At 55.5% G+C, this 10,940-nt stretch overlaps 1 protein-coding gene across 15 annotated transcripts; it reads right to left on the reverse strand.

The window, feature by feature from the left end:
* Positions 1 to 1,486: 1,486 nt before the first annotated feature.
* MTG2 (mitochondrial ribosome associated GTPase 2) lies at positions 1,487 to 10,772 on the reverse strand. Of its 15 annotated transcripts, none has more exons than XM_074318215.1 (9): positions 10,248 to 10,772; positions 9,475 to 9,838; positions 9,105 to 9,225; positions 7,346 to 7,540; positions 5,340 to 5,528; positions 4,614 to 4,729; positions 3,847 to 4,065; positions 3,491 to 3,629; positions 1,487 to 2,762 (listed from the first exon to the last, which is right to left on the reverse strand). In XM_074318215.1, exons 4-9 carry the CDS (start codon positions 7,503 to 7,505, stop codon positions 2,368 to 2,370), a joined length of 1,218 nt encoding a protein of 405 aa, XP_074174316.1. In that variant the 5' UTR covers positions 7,506 to 7,540; positions 9,105 to 9,225; positions 9,475 to 9,838; positions 10,248 to 10,772; the 3' UTR covers positions 1,487 to 2,367. The 15 variants fall into 15 exon arrangements, with proteins under 15 accessions (XP_074174316.1, XP_074174314.1, XP_074174313.1 ...); XM_074318213.1 differs by having other exon boundaries at positions 5,340 to 5,487; positions 9,741 to 9,838; positions 10,248 to 10,767; XM_074318212.1 differs by having other exon boundaries at positions 5,340 to 5,487; positions 10,248 to 10,767.
* Positions 10,773 to 10,940: the final 168 nt, after the last annotated feature.

Genomic DNA, 10,940 nt, shown 5'->3' on the forward strand with positions numbered 1-10,940 from the left:
AAGGGACAGCAGAAAACTATGGCTGCTGCAATTACAAAGTGGGGTATTTGCTGAGGTGGTCACAGGTGCCCCAAGTCGGATTTCGAGTTCTGAGTGAGCACGTGGGTCTCCCGTCTTCCCTGGCCTTTCACACCTGGAAGCAGGTGCGTGTCCACCTGCTCCGATCTGAAGCCCCAGAGCAGCAGGAAAGGAATGAGGAAGGGATGAGACTCTACAAAGGGAGGGGAGGGAGAGCGTTCCAGAGGCTGAGGGCGTGGGGGTCCGCTGGGGGTGGGGAGGGCAGGGCCAGCAGCTGCATCCCCAGGCCCCGCCTGCACCCTTGGGGGCCCTGCAAGCACCTGGAGGTTTGATCCCTGGAGCAGGTGAACTCAGGAGTTCTGGAGCTGGGATGCCAGGCCTTAGGGCTGAAAATGGGAATTTAGGAAATTCTGCACCCTGAAGCTTAGGTACCCCCATTCTCAGACCTGCTTCTGGAGACTGTGAGCAGCCAGGTGACAGCCTGCGGAAGATGCTCAGAAGGAGCCTCTGGAGGGGACTCCACCAATAGGAGAGAGGGAAGGGGGACGGGGACAGCCCTAGAGCGCCCGGAGTCACTGCAGGGCTCTCAGCAGCCAATCCTGTGGGGCTAGGAGGCTGGAGAGGAAACCTCCAGGGAAGGGGGAGCTGGCCCAGTGCAGCATCTGGGAGATGGCAGCACCAGGGGAAGGACAGAGAAGTTGGGACAGGGAGAAAATGAGGACAGTAAATGCGGGCGGATGTTAGCGTCTAGAAAACTGAGGGCCCCAGCACGCACGCGCTGCCAGCCTAACACAAACCCTAGGCCACTGTGTGGCTGGGGGCCAGATGTGGACAGGTGGTGCCCAAGACTGATAAACAAGGCAACGCTGAACAGCTTCAGGACAGACCAATAGTCGTGGAAACAGCTGGAAGCGTGGGTAGCGGTTTCTGGGGTGTGAGCATCTTGGCGACCACCAACCACTTCCTTTTACAAATATCTTCAAAGTAAAAGAAACCTAGATGCACCTAATAGCAGCTGCCATTCCCTCGTTCACTGCACAAGTGTCCATCATACCTCTGCTGGGGGCACAGCGGGAACAGGACAGAGACCCTGCTCTCCGGTGCTCCTGACACCCCACGGGTGTTCTGAGTGTCTCCCCTCTGCAGAGCGCGTGTGGCGGGGGGCACAGTGACGACAGGCCGTGGGTAATCGTGCACTCAGGCCTGGCTTCACTCTGCGAAGGCCTTGTGGGGCCTGAGCGAGTGGCCACACAGCCACCAACACCATCTCTCCGCTATCACAGCACCTCCGAGTGGGGGCTCTGTGGGGAGGGAGGGGGTGCGTCTTGGGGTCCAGCAAATCAACTGCTCCCGGAAGCCCAGGTGCTGGCATGTCACTTGCGGTGTGCTCAGCCCTCAGGTACAGAGGACCCCAGGGCTAATCCCCTCTCCTGTTACCTCTGTCCAATTCACTAAAAGACCCTCAGGGTCAGGTCAGAAGCAGCAGACTTTATTTGAGGGAAACAATAGTTCGAGAATATGTTGCTGGATGAGCAAGTTGGCAGCAGCTGTTAGCAGTTAGTGGACGCCAGCGCTCCAGTGAATACTGGGCCGTGCAGACTCGAGCCACACGACAGAGAAGGGGTGCTTTCTGAGCACTCAGCCTCAGCTGCCATCACTCCAACCGAGAATCAGTCAGTCAGACAAACGCTGGCCTTGTCTCCGCCGTGTCCTCTGAGCTGACCACAGGGAGCCACAAGGCTGGAGACGGCCGCTGGCCCAGACGCCTTCTGGGTCCTGGAGGTGACAGTGCTGCATAGATGTGGCCCAGCATTTCCTCTCGGCACTCGGCCTTCCCTCTGCCAATAATCTGCTGAGCAAATGCCAGTCTGAAGCCACATTCCGGGTTGCATATTGGGTGCATTCAGTCAATCAAAAGCTGTGAATCTTTTTCAGTGTCGGGCTCCTACAGAGCACAGCACAGTCTGGGGACAACAGGGGAGGGGACACCTGCAAATGACCCTTGTCCCCGGCCCCACAGGGCAGAGAACACCCTGTAGAAACCGCCGCTCTGCAGGCCGTGGGGACAGCTATGGAAAGGCAGGTCTGCGGGACAGAGGCTCACGTGCGGGCTGACGCTTTGGAACCGGACTGGCACCTGGCCTCGGTCCCGCTGTGCTGTTTCCTGCGCATGCCACATGGTCCCCTAAACGGAGCTAAGTCCGCGACGCGCCCGTCTCAGCATGTCAGTCCGCACAGGGAGCACAGGGAGCAGACTGTCAGCAGCCCCAGTGTCCCCACCGGAGGGGGCCTGGCCCAGGCTGGGGGGCGTCAGAGGGCAGGCCGACCTGACCCGGAAGGTGGCGCCTGCTACCACCTGAGCGGCTGGCGGCCCTGCTGCAGCTCGGCAGCCACGTGGCGGTCGTGGAGCTCCTTGAGGCACAGCAGCAGCTCTTCCAGGTTCTCACCGGTGGCCGCGGACAGGGCGATGGCCTTCGCGCCCAGGCGCGCCTGCAGCTCGGGCAGGTTGGCTCGCGCCTGGGGGAGGTCGATCTTGTTGGCGATGATGGCGTGGGGTCTGCTGGACAGGCCCTCCTCATACTGGTCCAGCTCGTGTTTCAGGTCGTCCAGCTGGGTCCAGGGCTGCGGCACTGAGAGGTCCAGCACGAACAGGAGGAAGCCACAGCGCTCGATGTGCCTGAGGAAGGCGTGCCCCAGGCCCCGGTTCCGATGGGCGCCGCGGACCAGGCCCGGCACGTCTGCCACTGCGGGACACAGAGCAGGGCTGCCAGCGGCCCGGGTGACCGCTGGGCCCCGCCCCCGGCTTCTAGAACTTTCCTTCCCAAGAACATCTTAAACCAAACTCATTCAATTTACTGCCTCAGTGACTCATTAGGCCAATTGCCACCCGAGGCGTTTCAGTGTTGAGTTTTACAAAATGCCTTGAAATATTTGGGTGACAGGCATGATGACGGATCAATGTAAAGAGGAATACTTATTCACTGGAATTACACCTGCCAGTCTTTCTGGCTTCAAAAATGATTTAAAACCGGGGAAATGGCTTCCTGCAATCTATTAATAATTTGATTACCAGTAGAAATTATCAGAGTACTTCGTGAATATAAAGTGCTATATGAATAATGTTACCAGCAGGCTTACTATTTTTAAGGGGTACATTATCTTGCGGGGAAAAGTTTTCTTCTCGCCGAATGGTACAGGCAAAGCTTTTAACATCACACGCTGTCTGCACGCGTGATGCAGCCAGGTCCCCACAGATAAAGGAGAAGAGCACAGGCGGTGAGAGGCGTCCGCTCCTCAGGCTGGCCGTGAACTCCAACTGTTGGGCCGAACCCACACACGCCCGGGGACGAGGTGGGAAACAAACCTAGACCCTAACGCTGGGAGGACACACAAGGCTCCGTCTTAGCTGGGAAGCTGTCGAATCCCTGACGCCACCTCCCCAGCGCCCGGGGAGCCCCCCAGGGAGCTCTACCTGCTACCTGTTGGTGGCCCTCATAGTGCACGATGCCAACGTGGGGCTTCAGGGTCGTGAACGGGTAGGCAGCCACGGCAGGCTTTGCATTCGAAATGGCCCGGAGCAGCGAGGACTTCCCCGCATTGGGGAGTCCGACCTGGAAGAGAGGGGACACGCTGCAGCACGTCCTCAGCCTGCGATGGCCTGAAGTCAGGGCGAGTCTCAGGACGGGGGCTGGACAGCTGAGGGCACAGCTCCTATTCCAGGTCACAGGATGCTGACTGGAGAAAGGGGGGCTGTTACTCCCCGCTCGGCCAGTGGTGTTTTCCTCCACCGGAAGCAGCAGACTTTCCACAGCTCAGTGTGACACTCACCAGCCCCGCGTGGGCCATGGTCTTGAGCTCCAGGAAGAGGACCCGCTCCTGACCGGGCTGTCCGGGTGTACAGGTGACTGGTGCGCGGTTATCGTTGGCCAGGAAAAAGCGGTTGCCCTTTCCTCCCGCCCCACCGAGGGCGGCGATGTACTCGTCACCTGGGCGCGACAGGTCAGCCAGAACTTTGTTTCCCTCCTTCACCAAAGTGCCCATGGGGACCTGCGGAACAGGACAGTGTTTACAGGGTGAAAGGGACACTCGAGGAGAGTGGCTGGGGCCTGGGGTACCTGTCCAGTTCGGGAGGGGTGCAGTGGAAGGGGCTCAGCTAAGCACCCTTCCCAGAGCCACGGAGAACCAGGAGAACGGCCCCAGCCTTTGAAGGGTGTTATGGGGCTGGTGACACACCTGCAACATGCACACATGGCGTTTTCAAAGTGTTCCTAAGACATGAGGGTGAGCAGAAGCATCGGAAAATGCTGCGACAATCTGAGAGAAGAAAGCGTAAGCCCTCAGCTCAGAGGAGGCCTCGCTCCAGAGGGCTGGGGCAGAGGAAGCGTGGGCTCCGTGGGTTTACAAATAATGATTTCAAATAATTTACAAATAATGATTTCATGATTTTCTCAACACGTGGCATAAAATAAGTACAATGTCCGGCCCGGGGTTTGCTTTCCGGAGGACAGCTGTGTGGTTCAAGCCCAGGGTGCCCCTTTGGACCACAGCACAGAACCTGGGGAGCTAGAGGTCTAGAAACGGGCCGTGCGGCTCACCCGGATGTAGAGGACAGCGCCATTTCGCCCAAAGCAGTTTTTCCTGCCACCGTCTTCTCCGTCAAAGCCCTGATACTGTGACTGGACCGATGACAGTGACTTGACTTGCCGGTCAACTGAAAGAGCAAGGACCTTCACTTTCCTTTGTGTTAAAAACTCTCTGCATATTAACTTTCTGTTGTTCACTTCAGAAACCTTCAGATGCTCGGGGAACATGGAATGCAGTTGGAGCCAAAGTTACTACACTAGCAACATATTATTTGAAAAAGCTAAATTCCTATTTTTTTTTCAAAAAATACTACAATTTCTGAGAGCTTCAAAATTACCCATAATGCCATTAATTGAAAGACAGCCTACACTTAACAAAGTGCCGGGCTCTTTGCTAAGCTCCCAGCTTCCCGAGCACCTGTGCTCAGTGTGTGGCGTGTAGTTAACACTCTTCCCACACTTGCTGACACCGACATACATTTGTCCTTGGACGGATCTCACTATGTTAAGATTCCCTGACAGTTAACTACCTTCGTGTTCCTGAAATTTAAAAACACTCACTATTCAAGTTGGGTTTTGGTACATTATTTAAACATGACCAGCCACAGAACTGAACAGAGATGACGTCCATCTATCAATTTTTGAATTCAAACTCCCATTGGAGTGAGAAGGGCAAACTATCTGCCCCCAAAGTGCAGACACAGTGTTGGTGCCTGAGCTGCCCCTCAGGGCACGTGCCTCTCAGGATGACGTGGCCGCCGCTGCCTCCGTCACCCCCATCGGGGCCTCCAAACTCCTTCCGGGGCTCGCTGTGGAAGCAGCTCAGCCCGTCGCCTCCGCGTCCTCCTCGTACAAGCAGCCGGCGACGGTCCACAAAATGCCTTTTCTGCAGAAAGCACAGCAGTGGATACTGACTCCGCCATCCTTCTACGAAACAAGCAGCCGTTTGACAGGTACCTTTCCTATCTGTGATAGGCTTCAAAATGAGAGGTTGCTGATACTAGTCTCGCCGATCTCTCCTAACGTGCAAACATAAGGAACAGTTCCCACAGTGACTGCCACCCGCAGGCAAAGGTTAAGCCAACCACGCAGACGTGCAAGCGGTCAGCACGGACACGCTCGGTCCTGAGCTCAACACTCTACCTGAACAAATGATGGTTGTTTAGGAAACAATCTTCAAATAGAGCGCCTTTCCAGCTTTTCCGAATAGAAACATATTACTGAAACAGCAGATCTTTATTGATGGAAAGTTCTCGTTCCTTAGGCCACAAGAGGAACATGAGCTAGAGTGCTGGGAGGGGCCTCCAGCGCCCTGCTATGAAGAAGGGACGTTTTCTGGGCCTGACTGCACAGGGCTTAGGTTTGAATGGAGCAATGCAAACAGGCTTCTCTCTGACCGTCAGCTCCTCTCCAGGCCCCGAAGGAGGCGCTCTCGCTGCGGACTTAGAGCTCAGCAGGTTACTACTTGGTAAACACAGCTCCCCCGACAAGAAGTTCAGCCACCCAAGCGAAACACGAGTGTGGTATCAGGGGTGCCACCCCGACCACTGTGCACAGACTGGCACCCACGAGGTCCCTCCACCACACCGAGGGCAACTACTACGTAAGCAGATCTTTTTTAAAGAAAATACACAAACATTTTAGACTCTCTGGCACCACCACATGGAAAAACCATGAATTACTATTTTTTTAAATTAGTTTCAAGTGTACAAAACAATGTAATAGTTACACATTTATACTCCTCACACAGTGATAACCCCTCTACCCCAATCTACTACCCTCTGACATCGCACACAGCCGTTACATTTCCACTGTCTCTATTCCTTATGCTGTGCTCCGCTTGTGAATATACATAATTACAGTTGACATTCATTATCATTCGGTTTCGGCTTCAGGTGGACAGTGCAGTGATCAGGCATCTACATCATCCCTGAGGTGGTCTCCCTAATGAGACAAGTGTCCATCGGATACCCTACAAAATCTTTACATTATTGATTCTATTCCCCAAACTGTCTTTCGTATCCCCGTGGCCATCTTGTGGTTACCGAATGTGCTTTCTAATCCCCTCACCTTCTCCCTCTTCCCTACCCTGCAAAAACCATGAATTACTCTTTAAAAACCTCAAGGGATAATTTCGCTGCACGCCACAGTAAAATTACAGTGATCCAAACCACCCGATGGGAGGCGCGCACACCGATGAGCCCTGCAGGGAAGGCAAACGCACATTCAGTCTTACATTCCGGGGAAGACAGAACCACATGGAGACGGCACGGGCTGCCCAAGTCCCCTTCCCACAGGAAGCACTGCTTCTCTGGCCCCCCACTTGGGAGGAGATGAGTGGGTCATAAACACGTCTTTTCCTGAATTTAATTAAACGCCATTCATGTTTCACACAAGATGTTTTATGTTAAGAAACACTCACACACAGTCAAGGACATCTGTAACACACATGGGGGACACACAGCCCGCTGACGGGTAGCGCCAGGCAGCCTCCGGGCCAAGGAGAAGCAGCCTCGCCAACACGCCCGGCACCCTGGCACCTGCCCTGGGCTGCTGTAGTTTTGTGACAGCTCAGGGCTTGGCACACACAGGCCCTCATTTCATCTCATCGTTTCAAGACCTACATGTGTCCCGCCAATAACGTAATGAGGATAAATGAAGACACGATAACGGGAACGCAAAACAACGCCCGTGCCTCCTGAGAGGGAAGCTGCACCCAGTTCCTCCCCAGTTACAGGTCTCACCAGCTTCTTCTCCGAGAGCAGTTTCTTTCCGGGGGGTTCCTGGCGCTCGGCGCAGTCCACAGAGCCGACCCAGAGCCACCTGGGAGCGAGCTGGCCGGGCCCGAGGACGGCCCACGCGGGCAGAGTCCAGTGCCCTGCGCCCTCCATCATGGCCTGCCATCCCGCTGAGAAAAGCCTCGAAGGCTTCATGGCTCCCTAACAAAAGTCAAATTGACAAAATAAGCTACCTGGTTTAAACTTGAACATCACACAAACTAAATCTTGACATCTGGTTTTGCAACACGTAAGTAAACTGAGGACTACAACTTTCTCACGTCACTCACCACTTAGGACCTGAGTCATGAAGTCATCTGCCCCTACCGGCCTGCATGCTACTCAGAGGCAAGATTTGCGTACAAAGAATTTAAATCATTAAATCACCCCAACACTGGATATAAAAGCACCCATTTACTCAAATGCTATTGTGTTATCTTGTGCAGATTACGTGGTCAAACGGGAAGTTAAATGACACTCTACTAAATAATCCAACAGGTAAAAAAAGAAATCAAGAGAAATTAGAAAATATTTAACTGAACGATAATGAAAGTACAATATATCTGAATTCATTGGATGCAGCCACAGCAGTGCTTAGAGGGAAACTTACACAGTCACCCTCCTTATCCATGGGGGACACGTTCCAAGACCCCCAGTAGGTACCATGCGAATGGTACTGAACGCTGTATGTATTAGTTTCTTCCTATACATACATACGTAACATAACATTTAATTTATAAATTAGGCCCAGTGAGGGATTAACGATACCTAATCACAAAACAGAACAATTGTAACAACTTACTGCAATACAAGTCATGTGAATCTGGTCTCTCTCATAACTGAGATGGCTACTGGTGACTAATGGGCAGGGAGTGTACGCAGAGTAGGGCCGCTGGGCAAGGGATGACACGTCCTGGTCAGCGGTGAGCTGGAGACTGAGATGTCACCACTCTACTCTGAACGGCGTGCAATTTAAAACATCGTTTATTTGTGGAGTTTTCCATTTAATATTTCTGAATGTCCGTTGACTGTGGGTGACTGAATCCACGGTGGGAGGGGCAGGAGGGCGGGCAAGTGGCTTCCTGCTCCCCTCGGATCACTACACTGAGGTCACCCCCCCGTCAAGGAAGCCCTGTCTGTACCACTCTGTTTGGTTCTGTAACTGCCCCTCCCCTTAGCCTTCGGCGTTGTGGATGGAAAAGGGGCCACACTCGGAACCTGGTGAGCTCAGGGGAGGCCAGCACGGGGGGCCTTACAGACTCGGAGACCTAAGCACCCACATAGAATGGTCTGACTAAAGATTCCTAACTAAAAGTGGCCATGGCGGGTAGTCACGTCCTAGGCCTGTAGCTTCCTTGACAAAGGTCTTTACCCTAAGTGAGCCTGTCTATTGCCTTTGTGCATGTAAGGTAACATACCTTTGGAATGTCAGACTGATCTCCTTTGCCAGACCCCTCAGGGAACAGCCTCCGCACCAGAGCACAAGACCACAGACCCCCTCGTTGTATCTTGTTCCCCAAATACCATCTATGTGTGCTGCACGTTCATTATTAAGTGTCCTGTACCCACCAATGTAAAAGTATGTGTCTCCGTCTTCTTACCCAATCCCAGAGATTTCCCTGCTTTCCTCCCTCCCACCCCCTTAACCTACAGCTGATGGATTTCGTGTAACATTCCTTACGTCTCCGCCTTTGATACCAATGTATAGATTAAGCTGCAAAAATACCGTTCTCCGGAGCATTTTCTCAGTCCGTTCAGACTTTGCTTCCTGGCAATTGTCATCAGTTTGGCTCAAAAAACTCATAAAACTTCTCTACAGGTTTGGACGTTTCTCATTTCGGCAGCGTCTAGGGGTAGAAACAAGTCCACTGTCACCGGCTCCAGGCTAGCACCACACGTCTCCCTACACTCTCCCCTTTAGAAAGTGTGTTTATAAACCCTCCTTAAATGATCCTAATGTGATGAGGCCACGATTCCTGACTCTTACATTCGTTACGCCCATTTTAAAGCAGGCGAGGCTGAGGCTCAGAGAGGTTAAGCCACTCGCCCAAAGTCACACAGTGGGGTGCTCCGGCCTCTCCGGCACCGTGACGCACCTGTGCTTTGCACCAAGAACCTTCAAGCTGAGGCATGACACACAACACCTCCCACGGGAACCGAGGCGAGGATAATTCCAAAGGAACCCATTTTCCGTGCCTTCGCTTTTGACATATGTTGTCTTTGCCAAAACAGACCTTTCTGGGTGCAAAGCTGCATTGAAAAGCACTGAGTTCTCCTTTCCTTCCTCTTTTACCAAAGGCCCTGTCCTTTGCAAGGAAAGGCAGCCTCCAGTGACAGGGCCGACAGGAGTGATTTTTCTCACTCACACACTTGTGTGAACAGGACTCCCCAGTGTCGACAGCCACAAAAACGTAAACAGGACCCGCATCGATGAACCCGCCGTCACTCAGCAAAACGCACCTACGGGGGAGGGAAGGAACCGGAAAAGCACGTCTCACTGCGCTGCACGTGGAATGCAACTTGCTGCGTAAAGAAACGTTCACCGAGACGTGCACAGGCTCACGGTGTGTTGCGCCAGAATGACCATCAAGAACAGTTACAGACACGCAAATGTCCGGCACGTGGGGCCTCGGGTCAAAGGCAACGTCTGAACCACTTAGACGTGGGTTCGAGCAGCAGGCGCGGGGCGGGGGGCGTCGGAGCGAGGCGGCCCCGGGCCCGGACCCCGGGGGGCGGAGGGCGGACCCGCCGAGCGCGCGCCCCCGCCGCCGCCCCGCTGCACGAAGGACGCGGTGACCGGCCGGCGCCCCTTCTCCCGCCGGCGCCCCTGCCGAGTCCCCAAGGCCACGGCGCTCACGCGCGTACTCACCCACGCCGAGGGCACGTCACTTCCGGGCCGCGGCCGCCGCAGCGGCGGGCTACTTCCGGCGCGGCCACGCGCACGCAGGGCGTCCCCGGCGCGCACGGGCGGAAGGCAGCGCACGGTCCTCCTGCCGGGCTGGGCGCCGCCGCGCCGGCCTTCGGGCTCCGGGGGCTGGGGTCGGCCACGCGGGGCCGGGGCGGCACCTTCGGGGCGGAGGGCCGGAGACTAGGCGGACACAGGCCGGGCCTGGCCGTCCCACGCCGGGCGGCCCCTCGTTTCCGTCCCGCTCAGGACCCGGCTCAGCCCGCCCTCCTGCTGTCTCCACCCGTCGTTGCCTGCAGGGGTGCCATCCCGGTCACCTCCTCGTCCCCGCTCCGTCACGTGTCTGACGTTCTCAGACCCCTCGAGCGCCCACTCCTGCTGCGGACGGAGAGCTCCCAGGGAGGGCGTCTGCGCAGGGTGCGCAGGGGACAGGGTGACCGTCCCGGGGCCGGCGTCCTGCCTCCGTGACCGTCCCGGGCCCGGCGTCCGGCCTCCGTGCATCTGTCTGCATTACAGCCCGCCCTCCGGTCCCCAGTGGCCGCTGGACTCCGCCCGGAATCAGGTCCCCTAGGAAGGTGACTCCAAGGAGACCTCGTCAGTCACCTGGGTCCAGGGACAAATCATGGTACAGCCCGTCAACTTCACAGAAACTCACTT

This window comes from Rhinolophus sinicus, linkage group LG13 (assembly GCF_036562045.2).
Source record: "Rhinolophus sinicus isolate RSC01 linkage group LG13, ASM3656204v1, whole genome shotgun sequence".
Classification (NCBI taxonomy): domain Eukaryota; kingdom Metazoa; phylum Chordata; class Mammalia; order Chiroptera; family Rhinolophidae; genus Rhinolophus; species Rhinolophus sinicus.

Bases quoted from the DNA above. Each gene is read 5' to 3' on its own strand.
- MTG2 (XM_074318213.1), bottom strand. From the start codon at position 9,182: ATGAGTTTTTTGAGCCAAACTGATGACAATTGCCAGGAAGCAAAGTCT. The intron at 5,488-7,345 runs GTGAGACCTGTA...TGCTTTCTGCAG, and splicing joins TGCTCTCGGAGAAGAAGCTG to AAAAGGCATTTTGTGGACCG. The intron at 3,630-3,846 runs GTGAGTGTCACA...CCTCTCTTCCAG, and splicing joins CCATGGCCCACGCGGGGCTG to GTCGGACTCCCCAATGCGGG.